The sequence below is a fragment of the Fistularia commersonii genome, chromosome 21 (genome assembly GCF_037954325.1).
Source record: "Fistularia commersonii isolate RoL2024-O1a breed Wild chromosome 21, RoL_Fcom_v1.0, whole genome shotgun sequence".
Lineage (NCBI taxonomy): Eukaryota > Metazoa > Chordata > Actinopteri > Syngnathiformes > Fistulariidae > Fistularia > Fistularia commersonii.
In genome coordinates, this window is record NC_141304.1 from 2,590,599 (window position 1) to 2,617,069 (window position 26,471).

General features: G+C 44.1%; 2 protein-coding genes and 1 long non-coding RNA gene across 3 annotated transcripts; all 3 read right to left on the reverse strand.

Annotated features, from left to right (window-relative positions):
- Positions 1-1,478: 1,478 nt before the first annotated feature.
- Positions 1,479-10,028, reverse strand: crbn (cereblon). Its single transcript, XM_086167921.1, has 11 exons — positions 9,921-10,028; positions 9,563-9,675; positions 9,209-9,411; positions 8,834-8,983; positions 7,642-7,804; positions 6,325-6,387; positions 6,147-6,231; positions 5,894-6,009; positions 4,674-4,738; positions 3,273-3,404; positions 1,479-2,216 (listed from the first exon to the last, which is right to left on the reverse strand). The coding sequence occupies exons 1-11, from the start codon at positions 9,991-9,993 to the stop codon at positions 2,033-2,035; spliced, it is 1,347 nt and encodes a 448-aa protein (XP_086024047.1). The 5' UTR covers positions 9,994-10,028; the 3' UTR covers positions 1,479-2,032.
- A 4,360-nt stretch (positions 10,029-14,388) lies between these two features.
- On the reverse strand, positions 14,389-15,972 carry LOC147222033 (uncharacterized). Its single transcript, XR_015107822.1, has 4 exons — positions 15,920-15,972; positions 15,795-15,820; positions 15,340-15,362; positions 14,389-14,689 (listed from the first exon to the last, which is right to left on the reverse strand). It is a non-coding gene; the product is annotated as an uncharacterized LOC147222033 (long non-coding RNA).
- Positions 15,973-17,620: 1,648 nt separating this feature from the next.
- Positions 17,621-25,302, reverse strand: pa2g4a (proliferation-associated 2G4, a). Its single transcript, XM_086167798.1, has 13 exons — positions 25,123-25,302; positions 23,957-24,085; positions 23,636-23,741; positions 22,762-22,831; positions 22,578-22,670; positions 22,397-22,460; positions 21,457-21,535; positions 21,275-21,353; positions 21,059-21,192; positions 20,883-20,977; positions 20,684-20,811; positions 20,284-20,337; positions 17,621-18,717 (listed from the first exon to the last, which is right to left on the reverse strand). The coding sequence occupies exons 1-13, from the start codon at positions 25,202-25,204 to the stop codon at positions 18,655-18,657; spliced, it is 1,176 nt and encodes a 391-aa protein (XP_086023924.1). The 5' UTR covers positions 25,205-25,302; the 3' UTR covers positions 17,621-18,654.
- Between the last annotated feature and the right edge of the window lie 1,169 nt (positions 25,303-26,471).

Consider the following 26,471-nt stretch of genomic DNA (forward strand, 5'->3'; position numbering starts at 1 on the left):
AAAAAAAAAAAAAGAAGAAAACAAAAAAGGTAGAATTCACGTTGCAGTGGATGAAGAATATTCTGCTTGCTGGTGAGAGGATTCTGGCGCCGTGTCCAATGCAAAAGCATGGTTAGCATAGCATTAATCCGTCTCATGAAACTAAAGGAGGACCAACAAAGTGTGAGGAATCAAACATGATGATGACTTAAAATGCATCATCAGCCAAAGGACTATCTAAAGAGTTCTGCGCCCAAGCTTTAGCTCGTCTATGGGATTTGCCATTTTAAGTTAGCATCAAGCTAATCAGTCAGTCAATGTAAATGTTCAGTGATTACTAAAAATGACAGCGTCAGTGTAAAAGAAACATCCTCAGCTTAGCCGTTTAGCCTGTTTAGCTGTCAGGAGTAGTCAGCCATGTCTTTGCAATGAAACTCCTGCTTCTTCACCCGGGAGTGTTGATCCACAGGCCGAGTTCAGCCTCACGACCCCGACGTTGCGCAGAAACATCCCGACCGCGTGAACTGACACGCGACGGAAGCCGTAAAAAAAAATTCCCCCAGGGAAAAGGGGGCGCGACGACAACAGAGACAATCCGCGAAAACGTGCGGGAGACGTTGAGGGTCACGTGCCGAGCATTAAAAACCCCCGGTGGTAAATGTCCTCCGCCGAGGGAAACTCACGTCCACGCCGTCGGTGAGGCTCCCACTCCTGCACCTCCATGGGGACTCATTAAACCCCCGCCCTGCATGATTCTCTGTGCACATGTATCCACTGGAGAGCAGGAATTAGCGCGCTAATGCCCGATGTGAATTCTCAGAGTGGTTCCCGGGCCTGGAAGCTCCGTGGGAAACCGGCCCGGTCGCACATTCGGGGCTCCTTCGACACCTGGCAAGGGGAAGGGTCTCACCTGGACGGGTCACCGGGGGCCTCAGACGGACGTCCTAACTTCAACTGTTTTTGGATTGTGGAGGATGGAGAACCCAAAGCGGGAGAACATGGGGAGAACCTGGAGAGATTGAGTTTCCAGGAGCTTCTGTGAGAGCTTCTTCTTTTCCTTTCGGTTGCTACCTTCAGACGTCCCCACAGCCAATCACCTGCCTCCTTCTAACCATCTAACTTCCTGTCCACTTCCTCCAACCTCAGCATCCTTCCACCCAGATCTTCTCACTCCCAAAGAGGAACCTCCACATCTTCACCGCCGCCTCATGTCTCCAAACCAGACTCCGAACATCCATTTTTCTTTTATTTACTTTTCTCCAGCCGTTCCAACCTGCTTGCACTCCACCTTCTTCATCTCCACTCGGGTTCCTCTCATTCACAAACATGTATTCTGACCTTCGCCTTCTCTCTTCTCCAGGTCCTACATCAACCTCTCTAGATGTCCCTCCACCTGCTCCCTGCTCTCACTACAGATCAGGTTAATCTTTGTTCATCACCTCTCCAGCGCCCACACACACACACACACACACACACACACAAAGAACCTTGACAGTGTGTTTGCCGCGGCGTGTTTTTTTGTTTATTACATAAAAACTCACATAAAGAAAGCACATTACCTTCACACATGAATGAGTATGTCTTATATTCTTTTCCCTCTCCTTGCATACAAAAATACATCCCGCTTTCTGTCTAGTTCAAAACACACACACACACGAGCACACGCGCGCGCGTGCACACACACACCTGAGTGCACTTTCACCGACGCCGGTTCCTCCCGTGTCCCTACAGCAGCTCGACGTCACATCATCCAAAGCCGTCTTGAGTCCACCGCGGGATCCAAAGCGTGATGCGTTAAAGCGCGGCCTCCGCGGTCGGGAGAAGCCGCTAATTCTTCCTTAAAAGCACTTTGCCCCGCTGTTGAGAGCGCCACTTTAAGGAAAAAAAAAAAAAAAAAAAAGGCTCCGGTGACCTTTGGGGCTAATATGATGGATTTGCTGCCAGGGGTGATGGGCAGGTGTGACAGCTAATTGATCGGTTGTAAAAGTCAGCCTGGCAGTGACTCGGGATGGAGGCTGGGTTTGGAGCTGGGGTCAGGGGAGGCGGTCTGGCGTCACAGGCAGAAGAGACGGGAGCCTTCCCTCCCCTCGCCTTCCTCGCCAGGGGGGATGCGGGGCAGCATCGCCGAGCGGGTCAGACCCCAGAAGCGAGGCGGGGACAAGTCCTTCTCGGTGGCCGTGAACTTCCAGCCCATGTGGGACCCGCAGGTCCTGCACTGGGCGATGGTCCAGGCGTACCTGGGAGCAGAGAGGGCCGGGTGAGCGTTTTCGAACCCTCCCGAAAACAGCTGAATCAACCGCGAAAACGCGTTTCGGTTTCCTGTTTGGCAGGAATTCTGTATTCAAGCCCGAGCGGCGTCCACTCCTTCGGTTTGATTTTGAATGAATAAATGAATGAATACTTTATTGATCCCCCAAAGGGGAAATCCATGTGTTACAGTAGCAGTGAGCGGCTGTGCCATCTTAAATTTTATTTTTTATTTATTTTAAATAAATAAGAAATTTTATAATACTTTTATAAACAAAAAAGAATTAAAATAGAATAAATCTTTAAATTTTATTTTAGCCATTTTTTTTATTTTATTAAGTTCTAAATTGGATTATGGTGATTTTGTAACATTAAAATACAGCCCACAAATGACGCTGAGCTGTGACGCCCGCCAGCGGAGCCATTTTTTGAACGTTTACATCCTTACATCCGGCAAAACTTAAGAGAAAACAGGTAAAAATGTATATTTTAACTGACTTTTCATTTTGCACTTATATATTTTGCAGTGCTCAGTGAAATAACACTCTAACAGGAGTTGGGAACCTGTTTTGTTAAGAGATCCATGAAAGCCACGTATTTTGAAATATATAACTCAAAAAAATTAACACTTAAACAACACAATGTAACTCCAAGTCAATCACACTTCTGTGAAATCATACTGTCTAATTAGGAAGCAACGCGGATTCATTTTGTCTTGTTTTTAGGACATTACGTCAATGTCGGATCAGCCTGGAGTGTTTTTCCGCTTTAATTTAGAGTATGACCCCAAATCCAGACCTCCATGGGTTAATAAAATTTGATTTCCGTCGGTAATTTTTGTGTACGTGGTGGGGTTAAGCGTCATGCATTCATCGGTGAATGGCTTTCCGTTCCTTACTATTGCTAAAGAACCCGCAAAGCGAGCTGAATTCCATATGGAGGTCGCCGACCCCCCGCCATAAATTCCCCGCAGAACCTCCTGGAGCATCTCGGCGTGAGAACGGTGACGTCAATACCGAACCAAAAAAAGGGATCTGTGTCGTTACCCCGGAAACCAGCTGTGCAGCGTGGCCGGTCTGCCGATCAGGTTGAGGTTGTTGGCTTTGTAGACGGTGAGCGTTTCGTGGACGTAGCCGTGAGGGTTGACGTACGCCGCCATGGGGCCGTAGAGGGACAAGCTGCAAGAAAAACACAAATTCTCACACACACACACACATACACACTGATTTTCTTTGTGAAAGGAAATCTGTTCTAATAATATTGATAATAAAATTATGATTATTGTATTTTCTGCACTGTAAAGCGCAACTAAGTCTTTAATCTTCTCAAAAACCGACAGTGCGCCTTATAATGCAGTGCGCCTTATATGTGGATCAAAATTGGAGCAGCCGCCGACTATTTCCTCCCGTAGAAGACGTAGCGCGCGGTGCTTGCTGGAATATATGACTGCGCAAAGCGTGTATTTTCATTTCCATTTGTGTGTGTGTGTGTGTGTGTGCGCGCGCGCGCGCCTTGTCGATGTAGCATCCGTAAAAACAGTAAAGGGGAATTCCAGTCCCACACCACTTGTGTGTGTATAAAGACCCAAAAATGATACCTTTCGAAGTGACACGCTTACGATGCAGAGTTTAAACTCAAGGTGGCTGGTCACGAAAACATGTAAATAGAGCAGCAGCGACAGAATTCAACATTAACTAATCAATGGTGCGGAAGTGGAGGAAGCGACAAGATGATCTGCGCCAAATAAAGAAGACTGAGCAGAGTTTCCGAGGGAACAAAGCGATAGGCTACAGTTAGAGGTCAAACTTGAACAGTGGGTTGTTGAACAGAGAGGGACAAGTAGAAAGTCTCTACAGTCACTATTCCAATGAAGACAATAGCGCTAGCTAGCGACATGAACATCATGGTGCTATCGTTTTATGAAGTGCTTTGAACTGTGACATATTGATTTGGAAATACATTGATTCCTACAAAGAGCTACCGGTACGTACGGTACCGTATTGTGAACGCGCTAACTTGTTTGGGAGTGAACAGAGTTGCCAGAATGTTGGTTTGTATTCTATTAATAAAGTTTGACTGATTTATCTGACTGTTTTGTTGACATTCCCTTTAGCGTAGCTCGATTTAGTGGATGCATAACGCAACCCCAGCCACTACTATAGCTTCTATTAAGTGCGCCTTGTAATGCAGTGCGCCTTATATATGATTTTTTTATTTTCAAATAGGCCATTCATTGAAGGTGCGCCTTATAATCCAGTGCGCCTTATCGTGCGGAATATATGGTCTTGTGATTATAGAGCACTCTCCATCAGAGTAGGAGAGCACAGATTAAATAACCAAACACATCCTGTGTCCTTCATTGGTTTACACTCCACATTGCTGAATGCTGGGAAGAGTGTGTATTAGAATGTACGTGGAGAAACACACACACAACCACACACACTCACCTGAAGATCTCGTTTTTAGTGGTGATTTCAGTGTCCTGGCACTGCTTGCAGCACAGCGACGTGCACTGAGGACACACGATTTAAAATTACAACAACAACAACAGTAAAACAACGACAACAATAAAAACAATTATTATTATTATTATGACAATTATCATAACAACAATAACAATTATAATAATAATGATTAGTATAATACTTGTATATAATTATTATTATTATTTTGTAATTATAAATAAAATAATTAATAAAGTAATAAAAAAAATAATAGCAACAATAACAACAGTAATAATAACAACATCAATAATAATAATAATAATAATAATAATAATAATAGTAAGCGGGAGAGAGCTGCAGTCAATAATAGCAACATTAACAACAGTAATAATAACAACACCAATAATAATAATAATAATAATAACCATAACAACCTATCTTTAACCTAAAAACAAACAAAAATGTGCAATATCTCATTTCTGTGCAATATTCAGAAACTGCAATATTTCATCTCATAACAGCTACACTGTGCAATATTTCATCTCATCTCATAACAGCTACACTACAATGTTCCCTTCTATCATACTATTGTGCACTCCTTACCTCACTTGTTACTAAGACACTTATAGTTTTATCACTGCTTACTAAGACACTTTATAGTTTCACTGAGACACTTTATAGATTACAGTTTATTTTTATTTCTAATTCTGCCTTTCTTTTATTATTTATTACTGTTATATTTTCTGTAACTCTGGCACTGCAATTTCCTTCGGGATTAATAAAGTTGTTCTTATTCTTATTCTTATTCTTATTATAATAATTAGGGGGGAGAGAGCTGCAGTCAAGGCTCAATGAATACCAATTCAGGCTCCTGGCTGCCTGCCGAAGTGCTCTCGGGCAAGGTCCTGCCCCCAATAGTATGCGATCCAGCGTGAAAGGAGTTCAAAAGTAAAAGCATGCCGAATTCCCATCCTTGCAGACCAATGAGGGGCGACACCAGCACAGCTCAAAGACCAGAGGCCAAAAAAAACAAAAAAAAAAAAAAAAAAAACCCGAGGAATGTCGCAACGCACTGGACAGACACAAATAAAAGGACAGGAAGACGGACGCCAGAGCACTTTTTGTTTACACACGGGCGCCCATGTTGGCGGCGAGGTGATGATGAGCACCCTCTGGCCCCCCGAGACGACGTCGTTCGCCAGATCTCTCGCTCTCTTTCTCACCCGGTCCATAATGTCCAGCTCACAGCGAAGTCTCTGGATGGCACTGCCGATCTTGAGGAGCTGCAGCCGAACGGCGTCGTCTATGGGCAGGCAGGCCGCCACCCGGTAGGAGAAGTCTTGACACAAAGCAGGCAGAAAGTGCAGAGACGGGGATTAGCGGCAGGAAGGAAAAAGCGAGGGGGAACACAAACACTGGAACGCGGGCGTGGACGTCTGGGATCCGTCTCTGGCGGAAAGCGGGTCAGACGCTGACCTACGGCGTTGGTGGGAAGGGAGTCGTCCTTCAGGTTCTCGTCCCACTCGTGGAGCTGCTTCTTTACTCTGTTCATGAGCGACTCCTGCCAGGTGGGAGGAAAATGGTTTAGCGCATCCACGTGTCACGTCTGCCGGGCGAAAATACGAAAATCGCGGGGGGGGGGGGGGGTTCTCACCGAGTCGTAGAGAGCGTAGACCCAGGGCGGCCACGGCGTCAGGCTGGAACAGTGGAACTTCCTCTGTGGAGAACGTCAACACACGGTTGATATCGACGCAAACAGTTGTTATCAACGCTAATAATGTCGTTTTCCCTTCATTTGGCGTTTATTCTGCGTCTCCCGGGGGCTGCAGTCAATCCCAGCTGTCAATCATGCATTAAGGTGTTCATAATATGATATGATGACATGAGATAATGATCTCATGATTGGGAAATTGTTTAGCAGCAGCAAGGCAGAGAAGGAAAAGACAGCGACAAGCCAAAAATCAAAAATAAATTATTTTATTTTTTACTTTTTATACAAAGTATTAGGGTTAGATGGAGAAAGTTTAGGGTTGCGTGGAGAACGTTGATTCGCTGTAGCGACCCCTGAAGGGAAAAGCCGAAAGATTAAGAAGACTTTTTATAAAACGTAAATTATTTAATTCATTACTTTATATATGTGTATATGTAGTTAACTTTTTTTAATTAAGATAATAAATTAAATAATTTACTTTTTATAAAATGTTCAACATAAAATGATTTACTTTTCATAAAAAATAAAAAATAAAGTAATTTACCTTGTCACCTAAAGGTTTTAAAAAAAATCTCTTTATGAAAAGTTTAAAAAAAATATATAAATAACTTACTTTTTAAAAAAGAAAAAAAAAAATTTACTTTTATAAAAAGGAAAAAAATATAAAAGGTAATAAATAAAATGATTTACTTTTTATAAAAAGTGAAACATAAAATGATCTATTTTTCAGAAATAATTAAAAAATATAATAATTGACCTTTTTATTAAAAGTTTAAAAAAAATTTGATTATGAAAAGTTAAAAAAACAGATTTATAAAAAAAAAAAAGTTTTACTTTTTATAAAACGTAAAAAAATTATAAAAAGTAATACATAAAATAATTTACTTTTTATAAAAAGCAAACCATAAAATGATTTGAACTTTTCAGGAAAAGTAAAAAAATAAAATAACTGACCTTTATTAAAGGTTTAAAAAATTGCTCTTCATGAAAAGTTAACAATAAATATATAAATAATTTACTTTTTATAGAAAGAAAAAAAAAACCTCTGCTCGAGACCTAAATTCACATCGCCTCCCATCTTATTAGGAAATAATCTGGCTGCTGAAAGTGTACCGTCTCTCAGATCTGCGTTTGTTTTGTTTTTTTTTGTTACTCTGGTCTTCGTCACGGCGAGGAAGGCCTAACATTACAGAACTGGAAATGTTTCCGTTCCATCCCAGTCCGGTTTGGGTCCCGTTTCCGCCAACGGTGTTTTCTGACCTGTCGGTAATTCCTCCACCAGCATTGGGCCTGCTTGTAGCTCTGGGAGGGGGGTTTGGTGGAGGGGTGCACGTGGAGCCTGGAGAGGGACGCCAGCTGCACGGCAGAGAGCGGGTCCGGGAGGATCCGCTCCGGCAGGATCTGGACCTTGGCCTGTCTGATGCTGGACGATGACGTCGTCGGTGAAAGAAAAGGAGATGAGAAGAGTGAGTCGTCGTCAAGGGCGTGGTTGTTAAATAAACGTCTGCGCGTCGTCGTCGTCGTCGCCGCCTCCTCGCCGAAGACGCTCGGGGGATTTTCAGACGTCGCGTGAGGGCGGCGGTTCAGAAAATGCCCCCTTCGGAGACGATGCAGACCTGACGCGACGTTCCAATCCCGCTCTGGTCCTCCTCTCGGGAGCGGCTTTAGCACATGCCAGACCGTCCTGAGGTTCAGCGGACGGTCAATTTCTTTGCGTTATGTAAGCACGGCCAGTGCTAGCGTGAGGACGTGTGTAAACTCGGTTTTGCAGACGGTAGCGTTTAAGTGGGAATTTTTTCTTCATCAGGGGGCCTCAGTCTTGACTATGAGTTGAAGCAGCAGGAAGTCCAGGGAGGGGTGGACGTTTCATTTTCAAGCGCGACACAAATTGTCTTTTTCTGTACCGGTCAAACAGAGCGAACAACAATGAAATAACACGGTAATTGCATCATAAATATAGCATTTCTCCTGGTCACTTACATTTTTCTTCATTAAAGATATCCACATCTTACCAGGAGATTATTCAACAATTTAATTATTGTACTCTTTCTGGAAATGTGACCCCAATATCCATAGTTTGATTTAAATGAATGAAATTGTCCCTGGACGATAAAAAAAAAAAAAAAAAAAAAAATTCCTGTGTGTTGGCCTTGCAATTTTAAACATTTGGAATTAATTTCAGTTTCTAGATGGAAAAGATTTAAGTATTATTATTCTCAAGGTAAGTACTATTTGAGATACCTGCCATTTAATTTTTTTAAAGTGAGGAAATACCGCCCTCTGGTGGCGAGTTGTGAGAAGCCCTTCAATGTTTGTCACCTGACGGAAAGCCAAATATAGATAAGGATATAAAAAAATGTTGACCGATGGCAACTTTGGTGCAGAGAGAGCAGTTCCCGACCAACATGAACCGGTTTCCCGACTCCTGATTCGGAGTCCGGTTCCGACTTACCCATCAGCTTGAGTTCTTATTTCATGGACTTTGAATCTCTGCCTCCCCACAGCTTTCACTTTGACCGTTTCAATGCCGTACTCCTGCTCCTCCCGGTATGCGTAGATCTCCGCAGTCGTCCCGTACTCCACCTGGGGCTCGCCCGCGTCACTGCGAAGAAAATCGGCATCATATTCCGACTGGGTCAAAATGAAACTGCGGATTTTTAAGGGTCGATTCGTGTTATTCGTTCTCGACAGTGCAACCTGACGTTTTACAACAAGCTGTTATGCAAAATGTCAGGAAGTGTTACTCCACATCCCGGCAGATGATGTCAGTGTGACGACTTTCTTTTTTTGATTTTGATGTTTATTATCGGTCGTGACGGATGTGTACCTGCTCGCCAACACCGCAAAGGTGCGGTCCCTTTGGATGACGCTCCGCATCATGCTGACCTCCTGCGGCCTGAAGAGCTGCAGGGGGAGCGTTTGACCCGGGAGGAGCATCACGGCGGTGTGCGGCAGCACCGGGATGGTCTGGCAGCTGTCGTCGTCGTGCACGGTGCGGCCGTGGAACTCCTCCATGTCCGCCCCGAGGTACTGCAAAAAGAGGTGAGTCGGCATAGGAATGCTGCAAGTGGGCAACCACACACACTCGCACGGAGATGGAGACGGAGACAAACACAAACACACACACACACACACACACACACACACACACAGATGGGAGTAGCTGCAGTGTGTCACTTACAGCATGAGACGTAGGCAGACTGGGGTCAAAGGTTATGACGCTGGGCTTCCCCGCCTCATCGCTGTCCCGGTCCTCGGTCTCCATGTCATCCTCCTCTTCCTCCTCGTCGTTGTCTGTCGTGACACAGCAAGCAGAAAACGCCGTTTAACTCCTAGAGGCCGAACCGAGGCCCTTGGAAAGGCTTAACCGCCTCCCGTCATTGTGAAAGTGAAGAGTCAGAAAAAGCCGCGCCGGCTAACATTACCGCCCTCCCGAGGGGGAATCTAAGCTAGCCGCTAGCCGGACGGAGATAAGAGGCTAGCTCCCGGTGTCCCACGTAAAAGGGCCCGACAACAGCGACAATAGCTGAAAGCGTTACCCGGTAAAAGCTGCAACTGGTTCCCCATGTTGTCGTCTATGTTATTTTCGCCTCCACCCCTGTCGTCAGCCATATCCGTGTGTTTACAATGCGGTGTTCTTCTTCGCCGGACTCACGGCTGCGCAGTGACGCGTCGGCCTGGTTGACTCGACATCGCCCCCTAGCGGCGACATGCGGAAATTAATATCCTAGACAGTATCATCATGATGGAGGACTGAGAAAACAAGGGGAAAACATTAGTTGAATTATGAACAGATTACTATATCTTCTTCTTCTTCTCCTTTCAGCTTTTCCCTTCAGGGATCACCACAGCGAGTCAACTTTCTCCATCTAACCCTTTTCTCTGTATCCTCCTCTCTCACACCAACTACCTTCATATCCTCTCTCACTACGTCCATAAATCTTCTCTTTGGTCTTCCTCGAGACCTCTTGCCTGGCATCTCTAATTCCAGCATCTGTCTACCAATATATTTACTCTCCCTCCTCTGTACATGGCCGAAGTATCTCAGTCTGGCTTCTCTGATCCTCTCTCCAAAACATCTAACATGTGCTGTTCCTATGATAGACTCATTCCTGATCCTCTCCATCCTGGTCACTCCCAAAGGGAACCTCAACATCTTCATTTCTGCAACCTCTAGTTCTGCCTGCCGTCATTGTAACAGTTTCTAGTCCATACAGCATCGCTGGTCTCACCACTGTCTTGTGCACCTTTCCTTTCATTCTGGCTGATCATCTTCTATCACATAGTACCTCTGATACTTTTCTCCACCCATTCCAACCTGCTTGGACCCGTCTCTTCACCTCTTTTCCACACTCTCCGTTGCTCTGGACTGTTGACCCTAAGTACCTGAAATCCTCCAGCTTCTTGATCTCCTCTCCCTGTAGCCTCACCGTTCCACCTGAGTTCCCCTCATTCACACACATATATTCTGTCTTGCTGCGACTAACTTTCATTCCTCTCCTTTCCAGAGCATACCTCCACCTCTCTAGATTTTCCTCTACCTGTTGTCTGCTCTCACTACAGATCACAATGTCATCCGCAAACATCATGGTCCATGGGGATTCCTGTCTAACCTCATCTGTTACCCTGTCCATCACCACTGCAAACAAGAATGATCGAGTCCCACCTACACCTTGAACTTCTCTGTTACCCTTACAGCACACTGTACCACTGTCTCACAGCTAGCATACATGTCCTGCACCAGTCTAACATACTTCTCTGCCACTCCAGATTTCTTCATACAGTACCAGAGCTCCTCTCCTGGCACCCCATCATATGCTTTTTCAAGGTCTACAAAAACACAATGCAGCTCCCTCTGGCCTTCTCTATTAGCATTCTCAAAGTGAATACTGCATCTGTAGTACTCTTCCGAGGCATGAAGCCATACTGCTGTTCACAAATGCTGACTTCTGCTCTCAGTCCAGTTTCCACCACTCTTTCCCATAACTTCATTGTATGGCTCATCAACTTTATCCCTCTATAGTTGCCGCAATTTTGCACATCCCCCTTATTCTTAAAAATAGGCACCATCACGATTTGTCTCCATTCTTCAGGCATCTTCTCACCCTCTAAGATTCTGTTGAATAATTGAGTCAGAAACTCTCCTGCTGCCTCTTCCACACCTCCTCAGGTATATCATCAGGACCAACTACTTTTCCACTCTTTATCCTCTCCAATGCCTTTGCTACTTTGTGGTCTACAATAGTCCCCTCTTCTACCCTTGCCTCTCTTTCATTTTCCACATTCATCGGCTCTTCAAAGTACTCTTTCCATCTTCACTTCACTCTTCTAGCATCTGTCAATACATTTCCCTCTCTGTCCTTAATCACCTGGACCTGTTGTACCAATGATGTTGTTCCATCATTATCTCTGTTTCTCCATCTGTATTGATCATTCTCTCCCTCCTCACTGTCCAACCGAGCATACAAGTCATCGTACGCCCTTTGTTTTGCCTTTGCTTCCTCTATCTTTACCTTACGTTGTATCTCCCTGTACTCCTGTCTGTTCTCTTCAGTCCTCTCAGTGTCCAACTTCTTCTTTGCTAACCGCTTTCTCTGTATATAATCCTGCACTTCCTCATTCCATCACCAAGTCGCCTTATCTACTTTCCTTCCAGATGACACACCAAGTACTCTCCTACCCGTCTCATTGATAACACTAGCTGTTATTGTCGAATCATCTGGAGGCTCACCCTGACCACCGAGAGCCTTTCTCAACTCCTCCCTGAAAGGCATACAACATTTCTCCCTTTTTAGTTTCCACCACTTTTTCCTCTGCTCTGCCTTTGTCCTCTTGATCTTCCTTGTCACCAGAGTCATCCTACAAACCACCATCCTATGCTGTCTGGCTACACTCTCACCTACAACTACTTTGCAGTCACTGATCTCTTTCAAGTTACCTCGTCCATACAAGATGTAGTCTACCTGCGTGCTCCTACCTCCGCTCTTATAAGTTACCCTATGTTCCTGTTTTTTCTGGAAAAAGGTATTCACTACAGCCATTTCCATCCTTTTTGAAAAATATACCACCATCTGTCCCTCTGCGTTCCTATCCTGGATACCAAATCTGCCCATCACTTCTTCATCCCCGCTATTGCCTTCACCAACATGTCCATTGAAGTCTGCACCAATTATCACTCTCTCATTTCTGGGGATATTCTGCATCACTTCATCTAACTCATTCCAGAACTTTTCCTTCTCTTCAAATTCACATCCCACCTGCGGGACATAGCCACTGACAACACTGAGCATCACACCTTCAATTTCCAGTTTCAGACTCATAAGTCTATCTGACATTCTTTTCACCCTCAGGACTTTCCTAATAAGCTCCTCCTTCAAGATAACTCCTACTCCATTTCTCTTCTTTTCAGTACCATAATAGTACAACTTAAAGCCTCCTTAGCTTCTAGCCTTACTTCCTTTCCACCAGGTCTCCTGGACACACAGTATATCCACTTGCCTTCTCTGCATCATGTCGACCAACTCTCTACCTTTTCCTGTCATAGTCCCAATATTCAAAGTCCCTACTCTCAGTCCCAGACACTTGCCGTTTTTCTTCTCTATCTTCTTCCGAACACGCCTTCCTCCTCTCCTTATTCATTACATTACATTACATTGCATTGCATTTTGGCAGACGCTTTTATCCAAAGCGACTTACAATAGAGGACATAGGGACTGCAAATACACCTGCAAATATTCAACCTACAGTAGCCCAGTTTCCACTGGTTCCCTGTAGGTCATCAGTACCAATGACGGTCGTTGTTAACCCGGGCCTCGCCCGATCCGGTATGATCTGGTTATTATGGTTGATTCGCATGTTTGGTTTTGGCAAAAGGTGTATGCCGGATGCCCTTCCTAACGCAACCCTCTGCATTTATCCGGGCTTGGGACCGGCTATGGGAGACACTGCCGTGTCCACCCAAGACTGGCTTGAGAAGACACTGACCAGTGCTACCCTGAAGCTGCATAATGTACAAAATATATAAGAAGGAATGCAGCCTCAGAGCGGCACGGGCCGGTGTCTCCCTGAGATGGTCCCAAGAGAGTGAGTATATTGGTAGACGGATGCTGGAATTGGAGATGCAGGACAGGAGGTTTCGAGGAAGACCAAAGAGAAGATTTATGGACGTAGTGAGAGAAGATATGAAGGTAGTTGGTGTGAGAGAGGAGGATACAGAGAATAGGGTTAGATGGAGAAAGATGATTCGCTGTGGTGACCCCTGAAGGGAAAAGTTGAAAGGAGAAGATGAAGAAGATAAACAAAGAAGGGGTATCGGCGAAAAAGCTAACAAAATGAATAGGGCCTGTAAATATTTCATTTGCAGACGGCACATGACAAAGTGTCTTATTTTCAGCTGCTCCCTTCAGCAGCAGCAACTTCTAACCCCCTTCTCCATATCGCCTGCTTTCACACAAACTTCTGCCACTTCCTGTCTTCTTCTCCTTCATCCACAAAGCTCCTCTCAATTTCCTCCAGACCTCCTCCAACCTTAGCCAGATCTTCACCATCCTCTGTCCATATCCAAACCTTATCTCTGGAGCTTCTAACACATGTAGTATCTCTGATGCAGACTACTTCTTGATCTTCTCCAAACTCCTCACTCTCAAAAAGGAACCTTCACATCTTTCTCAGCCTATCTTTTCCCAAATGTCATTGCCTTCAAGCCAAACATCACCACTGGAAAACTAGAATACAAAGGAAGTTTTACACTTGAGTTAAGAACTTCTTTGAAGGTTGATCAATGTAAGCTTGCCCTTATGCTTGCCTGATTTCAGGTCTGTTTCCCATCTTTATGTTAGCAACTTCTAAGGGAATACCTAATACCTAAGGGATACCTAAGGTAATTCAAAAAAACAGACCCACGCATGGCAAGATGTTTTCAATAGGGGGGCTGGAAGAGGTTCCAAAGTCAAATGTATCTCAATTATCCATGCATCACACCAGGAAGAAACTAAAACTAAGCAGAAGCCTTTTAAGAACAGTTCATTTATTGTTCAGTACACCAAATGACAGATATTGGTAAATATGCATCGTGGTCCATGAACGTAGCAGCCGCAGTTCTGATGTTGTGATCTGTCCGTTGTCAGTGCCTCGGACCCCGTTCACAGGTGGCTCCACAGCAAGCGGTGTCATCTGGGAGGGACACGCTGAGGGGGTTCCACTCCAGTCACACTTCAGTCCGTCAAGGAAGAGGCTGACAGGACCACTGCGGGCCGGGATGAGGGCTTACTTTGACCTCTGCCTCATCTTTCTCCTTTTACGCTTCAGCCTGCGAGAGCAAAAAAAAAGTGAGCAGAAAGAATTTGGTGTCCAGTGGGCTTAACAGAGTTTCAGTTAGACAAAGTCAATACTGTTAATTTAGATTCTTGTAACTGAACGCCCAACCTTGGATTAATTCTGCAAAATTAAATAACTGGCCTGGAGAGGGGTGCCAAGACAAACCTATTTTGTCTGATTTTGATCAGAGTAAGTAGGCAGAACTTCACATCATAAACAGCGAAACTACACATTAACCTCGTAAAAACACTGTCCTTGTCACTGGTGCTGCAGCCACATGTCTTCAGGTTCAGCTAATGTGAATCAAACATCACTTGCCAACCCAAGACAAACATGGGTTGACCTTGAGATTGCAGGGTTTTCATGGATGTTGACTGTCACTGAGACTAGAAGACACACACACTGAACCCCTTTACTGACTATGATGGGTTTAGCAGTTGTCTAATTTTAGTAATGTCCTGCCTGTAAAGTCAAATTTCTATTGCAAAGGTAACCAAATTCTACACCTGTCTGCAACTGAGCATTCCTAAAAAGTGACATCCTAAGATATTACAAATAATTTAAAACTATACAGATATTCTCAGCTTCAAAGTGTTTGTTTGGGTGACAATGAGTAGATTGATAAAAACAGAAAATGCTCACCTGCGCATGCGCTTCTTCCTCCACTGCAAAACAAGAATATTGATGAGCAGGTGAAATTGAAAGAATAGTGATTAAAATTATGAAGCCATGGGCGGCAACAGGTGAGAAAGCCAACTGAAATGTGGACTACAGATTGCTGAAACTATGACTTATTGGACAAGTTTATTGGGCTAAGAATACTCGTTTTTTAAGAACCACCATCTCCATTATACACATGCAGCGAGGTGGGCCAAGGCGTTAGCGTGCATTGTAGTCCTGCACATATCTGGCAATATTTCCTAAATTAACTTGGGATACCCACAGTGTAATACATCTCAATGTGATATCCGGTCAGAGAAATTGAAGTTTATGTCACTGTTTAGCAGTAAAGTAGGGTATTTCCATAGAGCCATGCTAGCAGTAGTATACAAGAGAAGAGAAGGCGCCAAATAACGTAAGAATAGCCAGACACTGACCTTGGCTCTCATCGTGTGGAGAGATCCTGTTCAAAAGAAACACAAAGAAACGTTAGAGACGCCGGATGATTTTAGATAACACAAGGATTGGCACGGATTGAGACGAAGGGAAAGGGTTAGCTCACCTCGAAGCGACAAGAGCAACGGAAAGAGGATGTGACGACGAAAGAGAGCGCTATTTATAACTGTGGTGACGTCATATTTACGCGACGCAGCTTGACGTTCTGCTTTTTGGCCTCCTCATGGGAAATGTAGTTCCGTATGCACACGTTTCGCCTCCAATACTTATTGACCATTCAGGTTTGAGTTAAATAACATTTTTTTCCACTTATTTTATGTTTTCCCCTAATTTATTCTTACGCTGTAGGTAAATTGAGAAAGAAAAGTCAAAATTTGAGTGTACTTTGTTTTGTAAGCTTTTCAACTTTACCCTCACAATTACAATGGACAAATATAAAGATCATATAAATTCTTGTCATGTTTTGTCAGTTTTCACCAAGACCTTGATGACTGAGAACCTCCAGACAAGATCATGGAAGCAAACTCCACTCATGGAGTGAGTTGCCTGAAATGCATCTGGGATATCAGCTGTTCACCGGCCAACTGTATTTTTGCTTGGGTCAAAATAAAGTTATAATACAAGCTATTCATACATTTATTTGAATTTATGCTGTTTCAATACGATAGTCTCTTTAAAATATTTTTGCATAATACAGTTCTGTTAATAAATGCTTTAAGAAATTGTGCTTACCTCAAATATTTATTGGCGCTCTTCTATAAGACATGAGTCAGACAATCCAAAATGCAGAAACTCAGTTTATATACAGGTACATATCAAATAATTTAAATTGTACGATATATGGGCTCACTTTCTGAAATGATTTGACAAAAAATATTGAACTGTTTTAAGATGTTTAATTTTCTGATTACGCAGTGAAATATTTCAAGCCAATATTTCTTGAAATATTATTGCTTACAAAAACAATAGTCACTGATTCAGAAAATTAGAATTAAATGAATTGAAAAAGGGACTTTTTTTAAACAGAAATGTCTGAAAAGCATGTTAATTTCTATGCACTCAATACTCCTTTTGCATGAATTATGGCATCAATGAGCATGGAGGCAATACCCGTCTTTTGGTACTTTTGGCAGTGTGAGCAGGCGCCAAGTCCTGCTGGAAAATTAAATTAACATCTCCAAAAAGCTGGTCAGCAGAAGAAAGCATGATATGCCCAAAAATTTCCTGAAAGAAGCATAGACTGTGGTCTTCAGAAAACATTGTGGACTAAAGGCAGCTGGACATGGCTGCCAAAAGCGTCATTTATTGTGGAAACTTCCCACTGGACTTGAAGCCACATGGACTCCGCGACCTTTATTTCCAACTGCCATGCAAAATTTATTTTCACCTTAACAATTCACAATTAAAATTTTCTGAGATACTAAATTTGTCGTTTTCATGATCCGTGAGCCAGGATCATCAACATTTCAACCAATAAACGCTTGAAATATTCCAGTGTTAAATAAGCATATATAAAATAGTTTCACTTACTGGAAATGACATAAAAAATATTGGAATTTTTTTATCGTCAATAAAGCTGCGGTTCAGCTCTGAAGAAGGCATTTAACGCGTCATCTGCTTTCTGAAGCCTGGTAGAATCATTACTGTAATTCTTTAGCACATACTAGATCCAATGTTGCCTGGCAACAGCTCATCTCAATGACTGAAAACAATATATATCATAATTATCACTATTGTGGTATTGTGAATGAATCTGAATTACCAGTGTCAGAAAAAAAATACAGTGCTTGGATATAAAAAGGCAAAGTCTTTGACACGGACCTTTAATGAAAACAGAAACATACGAAAATGTTTATTAGTTGTAAATTTCTTTTGCCCATTCACTGAGCTACATTACATGATTTCACTTCGCTGGAGGTCTCAACATTTGTTTTCCCCTAAATGTGACAAAACACACGGGGTCTTTCATTTCTTCAGACCCGAAAGCGTGTCCTCCAGAGTCTTTTTTTAAAGTCAGTTTTCATACTTTAATGGCAGTAAATATAGCAGTGTCTTCCCTAAAGTCAACCAAACACCTTTTTCTCCGCCCCGTCTCCTCACCAATTAAAAAAATGTTGTAATTTAAAACATAGTTTCGGTCTTAAGGGCGATCTGGGAGCGAGGATGGAACGGAATTGACATTCGTGAGCTTTTGGGTGAAGCTCTTACACTGAAAAAAAATCTTGAGGTGATCCCGGTCACGGGGGTCGTACAAAGAGCGCGAGATCTCACGGAGACGTCGTCGACATTTAACCCTTTACTGCTAAGAAAATATCTGTTTCGAAAGGTTTTCAAGGCAAAATATCCGACCGATGGCGTGAAACAACGCTTTAATCCTCGCAATTCACACGTGGGGGGGGGGGGGGGGGACCATCGAATTTAACAAAATGACTGTTCTCTAAACTTATGGCCGGTTTGAACGACGGCGGGGGGTTTTAAATTGGGGAGCTCGTTGGCCAAAAAAAAAGAAACGTGCGCTGTTTCCACGTGCAAACTGATTCGTTTCCCTTCAAATTCAGAAACGTTTGTAAATAACTCTTTAAAAAAATGTTTTTTTTTTTCGTTTAAAAATAATTTCCAAACCGCAGCGACTGTTCCGGTTTCTTTCCGCTATTGCAGTAAAGGGTTAAACGTCGACGCGAGTTCAATAATCTGTCGTTTCTTTTAAACTAATGTCAATTTGTAAAAGCAACTCCATCGCGTGACTGGTGGAGAATCACAGGGAAGTTCCTTATGCCTTTCGTTTTTGTCTTTTTTTTTTTGTTGTTGTTGTTCCCGCATCCGTGAAAAAAAAGGCCGTCTTCATTCTGCCGCCTCGGTTTCCTCGGCGGGCTGCACCGTCGCGTTTTCCGCCGTCTTTGAGGCCTGCGGGACACACACCGCGGACGAAAACAAAGGAACGCGAGTCAATGAGAAGCATCGTTCAGTTTCCAGAATAAGTGTGTGTGTGAAGAAGATCGACCAAGGAGGGAGGGTGGAGGACTTTAGCAAACAGAGAAGAGATGAAGAAAGGTCTGTGAGAAGGTCGGAACGGAGTTGTGGAGGTTCCTTGAGGAGGATGGAGATGATCTGGGTAGTTGGAGGACTAGAGCAGCAGTTCTCAACCTTTTTTGCACCATGTACTGGTTTAATAGACTATTTTAAAGGACTGGCCTTTAAGGTGCGGCGGATAAATATGTATTAATATATAAATATTCCCGCTTATCTCATATTTTCGCATATTACGCAAAGCATGCTTGGTGCGTGGCAATCACCTGTCGCGATAAATCGATATTTTAAGTAGGTTTCCTGGGATTGTGTGTTAAATGTAGCTTTCTTTATCTTAGCGGTCCTGGGCTGTTCTTCGGTCTCCTCACTGAAACTTTCCAAAGACATCTTGGTTTTTTCACTCCTTGTGCTAGCTTTTGGGTTTAATATTAGCCTGAATGTATGCGTCAAGAGTGAGTCATAGACGGTAATTTTTCAAAATAAAGCATTGTTTAGAATCGGTTAATAATCATAATGGGAATAATGTAAGTTACTTATTCTTTCTGTTCGGCCCGGTACCAAGAACGGTGGTCTAGAGCAGTCCTTCTCAAATAGGGGGGCGTGTGTGACCCTGGGGAACATGCTTTTTTTTTTTGTTTTTTTTTGGCCGTACGAGAATAAAGTGTAATTGCACATCCACTACAGTAGTTGGCAGTGGCGCTCGCATTGTCTCATTGTAGTTTTTTGCACCGAGCAGGCAATATTAAGTACGGTAAACAAACCCTCAGGAGACAACATTAAATTTTTTTTTAAACAGGGACGAAAAGAAAGGCGGAGAGAGACGAAGATTACGAGACAAAAAAAAAAATTTAGGATGAGGAAATATGACGAAGCGTATGTAGCGCTTGGCTTCACTGTGACTACAGTGGGAGACGAGGAAAGACCGGTGTGTTTACGGTGTCTGTTACGGACTAAAAACAAATACGTTAAACTATATTTCTTTCTTTTTTGTTTTCTTTAATGTTAATAAGGATATAATTATATGCAAAGGTATATTTCTAACAATTTTATAGACAAATTATATTGTTTATAGTCGCGGCGGAGGGTGGGGGTGTAACAGAAAATAATTGAGAAGCACTGGTCTAGAGGAAGACCAGTGAGGGGCTAGATGGAGGCAGGTTATTGGCTGTAAGTTAGAAGGAAGCAGGTGATTGGCTGTGGGTTAGATGGAGGCAGGTGATTGGCTGTGCGGTCATCCCAGCCAATCACCTGCCTGATTAAAGACGACGACGCCCAAGTGTTAGTGGTCGATGTCGTCGCGGCGATTAAAGAAATAAAAATAAAATAAACAATAGTAATAATAAATAATACATAATAAATAAATAAAAATGGCGCGTTCACTGCCGAAGTGCCAAGCGCAAATGGGCGCTTTCAAAGCATTTATTTCTGCCGGGAACAACGTACCTTCTTTTTCTTCTTCTTCTGTGTTTTGCGGCTCGCAGAGCTCTGTAGTAAAGTCTAGAGTGGAGAGGAGACGCAAGTAGTTTAAGACTGCAGGTTTAAGAGGACGGGTGGGCGAATGTCGTCCAGCTGCTGAGGAGCGGATGAACACGTTCGTCGCAGGTTTTCCAAAATCATGGGAAAATACTGCCGGTAAACGTAAAATCAACTAAAAATTGATGAGAAGGCATACATCCTTGCCAACGATTGACACACACACACACACAAAAACAAAAAAACAACAGTATTTTTCAGACAGATTCTCGCTTGTTTAAAAAGCTTCCAGATGATTTTTCATTTTCAAAATACTCGTCTTTGTAATTACAATTAGGCAGCAGCTATCATTGCTTTCCCGGGAGCTCACCTTTAGCTCGGGGTCCTGAACTTCGTGCTCGGATTTGTAGAGCTCTGGTTCGAAGGGCCCGCCGGTGATTCTGTGGGGGCCGGTGGCCATCAGCAGCACCGTGAACTTGAACTGGGCCACAAACTCCCCTGGGGGAACAAGGAGAGGGGTCACGGCGAAGGCCGGGTCGGGGGAGAACGCAACGCAGACAAATACGGACCCTCTTTCTCGTGGAGAACGCTGAAGGGCTGCAGCAGCTCGTGTTTGGCACACTCCACCACACCCAGGCGGGCTTTGGCCTCGTCCTCAAACGCCCTGGTGAAAAGCAGAGTGCTGAATCCTGCTTACGAGCCGCGGTTGTTTTTCCCCCCCTGCCGGCGGCGGCGGCGGCCCTACCTGAGGGTGAAGGGCATGGTGTCGAAGCGGCGCTCAACCTCCCAGAGGAAAGTGCGGGACGTCTTCACTTTCAAGCCGTACTGCTTACTCGGGTCCCGCTTGTAAATTGTGGTCCTCAAACCGCCGTCTTTAGCCTGGAAGGAGTGGACACCATGGACTCGCATTCTCCCGGCGAGGGGAAAAGAATAAAAAAATTAAGAAAAAAACGGCACTGACCTTCCCTTCGCCGGTGCTGACCAGCACATCCACGGCGTAAACTTCATGTACCTCGAATTCCGCCTTCTCGTGGTCCTTCCTGGTGGAGAGGGGCGGCAGCGGCCGGTCAGCAAATAAAGACAACACCAGCACGAACCGCTCCGGGCTTTTTTGTGCACGTAAACGCCGGGGGTTTGGGGTACCTTTGCTGATCTGTCGGGTTCTGGATGATGGTCTTCTCCCCATCGATGACATGCTGCTTTAGCTGATGAGACAGCATGCCTTCCGATGACAGAAGCAAAAAAAAAAAAAAAAAAAAGAAGAAGTCTGAAGTGGTGATCACACAGTCAATATCCCAAGAACACGCCATGCTGAGGGTAGTTTCACTCGGTTTCACTTGTCGACCGCTGTTATAATCCAATCGGTGATCCAGGAAATGGTTTTTTTAACACGATTTTGAATCAGAAAAAGTGACTTGATAAATTACAAATCATGGTTAAGTTCGGAGGAGGGGTTTTTCCATTTGGTGCCACACTTAATGCTAATATGCGTTGCTAAATGTAACACACAATTAGCTACACCGAGTGAATGCCACTTCTCCTTTTTTAAAATAATCAAAAGGTCAGTGACCGGCGTTGAACGCCTCTCCCGAGGCCTCATCCGTTGACGTTCCCCAAATCCCAGCGAGTGTCTCCTGACGCTCTCCATATCTCACCAGCAACTTAAATTTTTCAGAGATTTTCACAGATTTTCTCTGGGCTAGGTCACGTCGGTGTCAGGCGCTCATCCAGCTCACTCCCCACGCAGACCTCGGCTCGAATCGTGGACAACTCACGAGTCGATCCACTCGGAAGTCAAGGTTCCACTGTAGCTTCGCCTAAATCCGAGGTGACTCCTGCAAACCCGTTTGTCCTCTGACCATGTTGTCTCTGGAAGCATCGAGTCATGCAACCTGTAGCGGCTTGCATAACTGAATAAATAAACTGGGGACCTTCTCTCTTTGTTTACGGTCTCGCTGATGCCCGGACACATCCGGCCGATACATGCAGGGAATGGTTTTAACTGGGAGGAGGGAAAACCTTCCAGATGACAAGCTTATTAGCGGGCTCGGGCGAGAGCGAAAAAAGAAAAATGGACACTCACCCTCAATCGGTGTGCATTTGAAGGATTGGGAGATTTTGTTCCAGGCCTCTGTCACCTGCGTGTTCTGAAACGGAAAAAATAAATCAATTAAAAAAAAAAAAAAAAAAAAAAAAAAAAAATCCAACCACATTCGCGACTCCCCGCTGATGCGATGCTTTTTTTAGGGAGATATAACGCGTACCTGGTTACCAGGCTTGACAAGGCGCAGGGCGGCTTCCGCACACAAATGGGCCGCTTTGATGACGTCGGCTTTCCGTCCCGTGACAGGGTTCTCCTGCAGGGAGAGGGCGCATTTTAACTCTCCTTTCCTGTGTGTTCGCAAGAGGAGGTGCGCAAAAAGAACCCCCCCCCCAAATTTCCTCTACCTTTGAGGCTCCCACCACGAAGCTGTGAGCGACATTGGCGATGAAGCCGTCGACATGAACGCCCAGATCTCTGCGGGATTAAAAAAAAAAAAAAAAAGAAAAAAAAAGGGAAGAGGAGAGTCTGAAATTATACAGCAAATGCTCCCCGCGAGTCAAATTCAGTCGCACAACGAGGCCACACAGCCGAGGTGACTCCATATACTTGATATTGAACACAATAACAATAGATCAGCCTAAAAACAATTGTATCTGTCTGTGCTACTAATCAAAAGATACCAAGGTGAAATTGTCTTTTGTTGTACGTCACGTGGGGCTACGGTGAGTGAAGGACAGAGTGCATTCGGTGGTGATGCTGCAAAATGGTATTCGACTGATCCGGCTGGTTAGGCTGCCAGCGAAAGAGTGTGACTACAAACGTTCAAAGCCTCAAAATACACATTTAACCACTGCTGTGAGCTCAGACCAACTATTTCGAACGGCGAAAGAGACAAGACACAAGCAAAGAAAGACAAAGGTAACACGGACGACAAAGACACGGGAGGCAAAACGACAACGGGTCGCTTCTTCAACGAGCACAGCGCAGGGAGGTGTGACATGTAGGATTCGGCCAACGACTGAAGCCTAAACATCACCCCGATAATTCCCAAACACACGTGCTCTGAAGGCATCTGACCCTACTTGGCGTTTGCCACGGACGGGAGGGAGGCGCCTTGCTGACGATGCGGATACGAAACAGCAAGGAGAGAGTCTGCATATACAAGCCAGAGTCACAGAGAAACACGGGACGATGGCACACCGAAGACAAACAGTGGGTGGGTGGAGGTGACAGCGGGAGGGGGGAGGTGGACACACTGTTGCCGAGCGCGGTGCCTACATTTTGACCAGATCTCCATCTTTAAGTGTGTAGTCAGGGTCACTCTTCAGGGGAGAGAAGTGGCAAACACAGTTATTGACTGAGACGCTGGTTGGAAAGGCAATGCCTAGGAGAGGGAGAAGAGAACCACCGGGTCTTCATTTGCAAAGGTCCTTGGCAAAAAATAAATTGAATAAAGTGACATAACAAACACAAAAAAAAAAAAAAAAATGGAGGGAGGATCAACAACAGCATTTTGGAGGAATTTAAAACCCCTATAGTTATGAAGCTAAACGGCGTACACCCATTAGCGGCGCCGCTAACGTCCCCTCTTTGCCTCACCTTTCTTGATTTCCTTTTCCTTCTTAAAAACCTTGGCCGTTTCTGTCACGATGTAGGCGTCCCCTTTCTCACAGAGGCTGAGCACCGACACGCCGGGCTTAGCCGCATCCACCACCAGCCGCAGTGCCTCTAAAAAACAAAAAAAAAAGATTGGGACATAAGAAGCAGAAGAAAATACAGAGACGACCTCCAACATTTGATGCTGTGATTTGATACCCGGGTCATACTTTTGATTTGAAACCATGACTGTAGCTGCAAACGGTGCCAACGAAGAAGTACACTGTAAACGAGCATTCATCTAATAGGATTAAGTTCTACAATTGTACAGCACACAAATGGAAGAACACTGAATTTAAGGGCTTGCCATGGGTTTAGCGAGAATGTCAAAAAGCACAACTGGCATTTACATGAATTCTGACTTGAGATGGGGGAGCTTTCATTGAACAAGCAACTAATTTCCCACAAGCAGAAGGAGCGTCAGGTATTTTAGTTTGAAACTTTTCACATTTGCCAGCAACTCTCACCTTTTGACTTCTTTTGCAAGTCAAAAGTTGCAAAAGGTTCCTAACTCCAGGCATTATTGCATGCGTGTAACATTGTTTTCCAAATCAGTTGAGGATCACGGGTTAAAGAGGTCATTTCCAACAAACACGCATCACAGCCTTCTTGTTGAATGACAAGTGACCTAGATTAGTCTGTAATCGTTAAAGTGTGTAAATGAAAATCGACTTTGAAGAACACAAAAAGGAGGTAGTCTAAAAGATGAACCGTTGGTTAACTGACGTGAAAGTGACTTTGTGTGTGTGTGTGTGTGTGTGTGTGTGAGGGGGGGGGGGGTTCTCCAGTTCTTAGCTTAGCCGAAACGTTTGTGTCTAAATTTAATAAAAAACAAAAAGTGAAGGGGTAAGTTGAGCTAACGTTGACCACCGTTAAATCCTACGGTTGAGTCACCGACCGGCTGCCTAACGTACAAGAGCTAACATTAGCAGCAGATAGAGCACCCGCACCTGCTAGCTTTATGCTTGCTAGCTAGCTAGCTAGCTAGCTGGCGTGTACGGCTAGCATGTGTGCCTGGCATGTAAACCACATGGCCGCTGCCGTGAGCGGGGGCTGGCGTTAGCATGCCGCGGGGCAGGCCGAGCGCGGGGCCGCCGACATGTACTCACGGTTGGCGATGTCGCCGCCCATCTTGTACTTTGTGACCACCAGGTCTTCGGCGATCGTCTGCTCTTGCTCGTCGTCGGACATCTCGGAGAAGAAGTCGCTTCACGCAGTACGGAAGGGGCTCAGCTCGGCTCGGCTCGGGGGTAGCGTCCGCTGCCGCTACACCACACTCACTGCGGCCCGGCAGGCCACGCCTACTTTACGATGACGCCTAAAGTGGGCGCGGCCTAACGTCACGCTGGAGGCGGACCTGCCCGACCCCAGTGTCAGAGTCATGGACCTTCTCAAGAACCTCAGATAATTTTTCTTTTAATCTGTTTTTCAAAACAGAAGACCCGCTGTTCTCTAAGAGTTTACCATCCTTTGCAGGCTGTCACTATACCATTTTCTTTTCCCCCCCTCACAATTAAATTACACAAACACAACAACAACAACAATAATACTATAACAACAGTTACGACGATAATAATGATAATGTCATTGATGATAACGCAACACTTTCAATGTCAAAACTCATCTGTTAAAGCGACCTATTATTTTCAATTGCTGCTTTTAAATCTGAATTTTGTGTATATGTCTGTACGTTGTCCTTGGTTGTTGAGTAAGGTGGCTTAAATAATATATAATTATTATCATTATTATTGTCAGTCATAAACATGCAGTGTGTCATATCAGTGCATGAAAAAGGGTGGTAACTTCAGGTTCATATCTGCATATATGCATCTATCTATATATATTTATATCGATTCATGCACCTACATGTTTAATTTTTTTCATTTTCTACATTTCCTGATACTGCTTATCCTACTGTTTTTAGCTTATAACAATTATAATCTAACCACCTCTTCTACTTTATGCTGTGCTAATTTAAATTTACGATTAAAGGCACATTCTATTCCATATATGCGCGTATATGAATTTGACTTTTTTTGACGTTTGATTCCATAGGCAAAGTGTGTGTGTGTGTGTGTGTTTGTGTCCACTAGATGGCCGTTATGATGGCTATACAGCATTTCTATTCTGAACCTTGTCTTTTTCTGTCGGTCATCTCATTATCTGTAGGTTTATTGTCACATGGGACCTACTTTCATGTTTTTCGTTTGTTCTTTTAACCTACTTCTTATCATGTCACCTGCCCTTCCTGCGTGGATCAGGTATGAAAAAAGATTGCTTATTTGTTCTGCTACATCATGAGCGGTATGGTTTTAGGAAGCAAAAAAAGGGTTCCTTGTCAGCTAAAATGTAAATTGCGGCCAAGTGTTGATGACAGAGAGAATGTTTCAACTTCTACATAGGAGGCCTCATAATGGACAAATGATCAAGTGCTAATATTTGTGTGCAGGAGATTTAA